The 1,272-nt window shown below is 45.7% G+C and overlaps 1 protein-coding gene across 1 annotated transcript; it reads right to left on the bottom strand.

Moving 5' to 3' along the window:
* Nucleotides 1-6: 6 nt before the first annotated feature.
* Nucleotides 7-813, bottom strand: LOC112140105 (protein FAN-like). The gene is made up of 3 exons (XM_024263014.2): nucleotides 692-813; nucleotides 442-551; nucleotides 7-296 (listed from the first exon to the last, which is right to left on the bottom strand). Exons 1-3 carry the CDS (start codon nucleotides 754-756, stop codon nucleotides 202-204), a joined length of 270 nt encoding a protein of 89 aa, XP_024118782.2. The 5' UTR covers nucleotides 757-813; the 3' UTR covers nucleotides 7-201.
* Nucleotides 814-1,272: the final 459 nt, after the last annotated feature.

The raw sequence follows: 1,272 nt of genomic DNA, 5'->3' as shown, positions 1-1,272 counted from the left end.
GACGATTCTACGACGTTAAATACCAGAGAAAACAGTCTAGAGGCCGTTTTCTACCGAACATGAACAAATTCTACTTTTCACTGCGTCTCCACTGCAGAGTCCCTTGCTTGTGTGGATGGTTGGATGTGTGGCCTGCGTCGTCACATCTATTGCACTCTATTGCCTCTCCAGCTGGAAGCTCGGTAAAGGCGACGTTAGTTTTCAGCTGTGGAGTTTCCAGAAGAGGATCCGTCTGTCCTCTCCTCCTGTGATCACGGTGTTGCACAGCTCGTTCATCCACATGGCTCTGATGGCACCTGTGCAAACATTTACATTAGTTCAATATCATCAACAAACACCAGAGCAACGATAAAGCAACAATACGCAAAAAAGGAGTAACAGGAGGAGTAACTGTTGTGTTTGAAATGAAGGATTTTCAGAATGAGAAAAAAAGAGATCTACCTGAGTGAGCGGGGATCTTTGTGGTCACAGTGTTGCTCAGCAAGTCCCACAGAATGAGGTCACCGGACTGACCCCCACACAGCACTGAGCTCCCGTCCCAGCAGAAACACCTGCACACACAAACATGTTGGACATGTCTATGGAGCAGTATCGGTCTAAAAAAACTTCAAAGTTAAGATTCCAGATTTTAAAAAAAAGATGCAAGAATATTTTTGACAGAAACGAGGAGACTACGGTGAGTCCGTCTTACCTCTGCTCCTCCTCTGCCTTCACGGAGGAGATGACCATACCCGTCTGCACATCCGTCACCTTCATGCAGGAGTCGGAGCCCACACTGAGGATGTGTCTGCTGTCTGAGGACCACACAGTTAAAGTGTCTCATGTTTAAATTCAGCAGGTGCAGAAATATTTTCAATATTCTGAAGATTTTCGTGGCAGTATCATGTTTAATGGTTGTTGCAGGATCTGAACTGGGAATGGAGCCAAGTTGGTCCTAGAACTTGTGTTTAGGCTACTACCAGTACCGTAGAAAAACAGATTTCAAAGCTTCGTTTTGGACATGTCAGTCACTTCGTGTTCTATTCCATTTTGCTCTAAAGTTCTAGCCAATCATTGAGCCTTTCCTGTGATTGTGGGCGGGCTCATTTAGAATGGGTGTGGCTGTGAAGATGAGCAGATCTACAAAGCAAGCGAACAAAAGTTTGGCCGCAATCCACAGCAAAAGGATTTTAGAAGTCTTTGGGATTTTGGCTTTCTGGGACGAGTAGCTACTTCCTAATTGGAACGCCGGGGGGAGGGCTCACTCAGTCCAGTTCTCATATACAGTCAATG

Source organism: Oryzias melastigma, unplaced genomic scaffold (genome assembly GCF_002922805.2).
Source record: "Oryzias melastigma strain HK-1 unplaced genomic scaffold, ASM292280v2 sc00447, whole genome shotgun sequence".
NCBI lineage: Eukaryota > Metazoa > Chordata > Actinopteri > Beloniformes > Adrianichthyidae > Oryzias > Oryzias melastigma.
The sequence above is the reverse complement of the archived record's forward strand: the minus strand, read 5'-3'. Positions and strand labels throughout refer to the sequence as shown.

Coding starts and splice junctions, on each gene's coding strand:
- LOC112140105 (XM_024263014.2), bottom strand. CDS start 756: ATGAAGGTGACGGATGTGCAGACGGGTATGGTCATCTCCTCCGTGAAG. Junction 552..691: donor AAGGCAGAGGAGGAGCAGAG/GTAAGACGGACT, acceptor TTGTGTGTGCAG/GTGTTTCTGCTGGGACGGGA. Junction 297..441: donor AAAGATCCCCGCTCACTCAG/GTAGATCTCTTT, acceptor ATGTTTGCACAG/GTGCCATCAGAGCCATGTGG.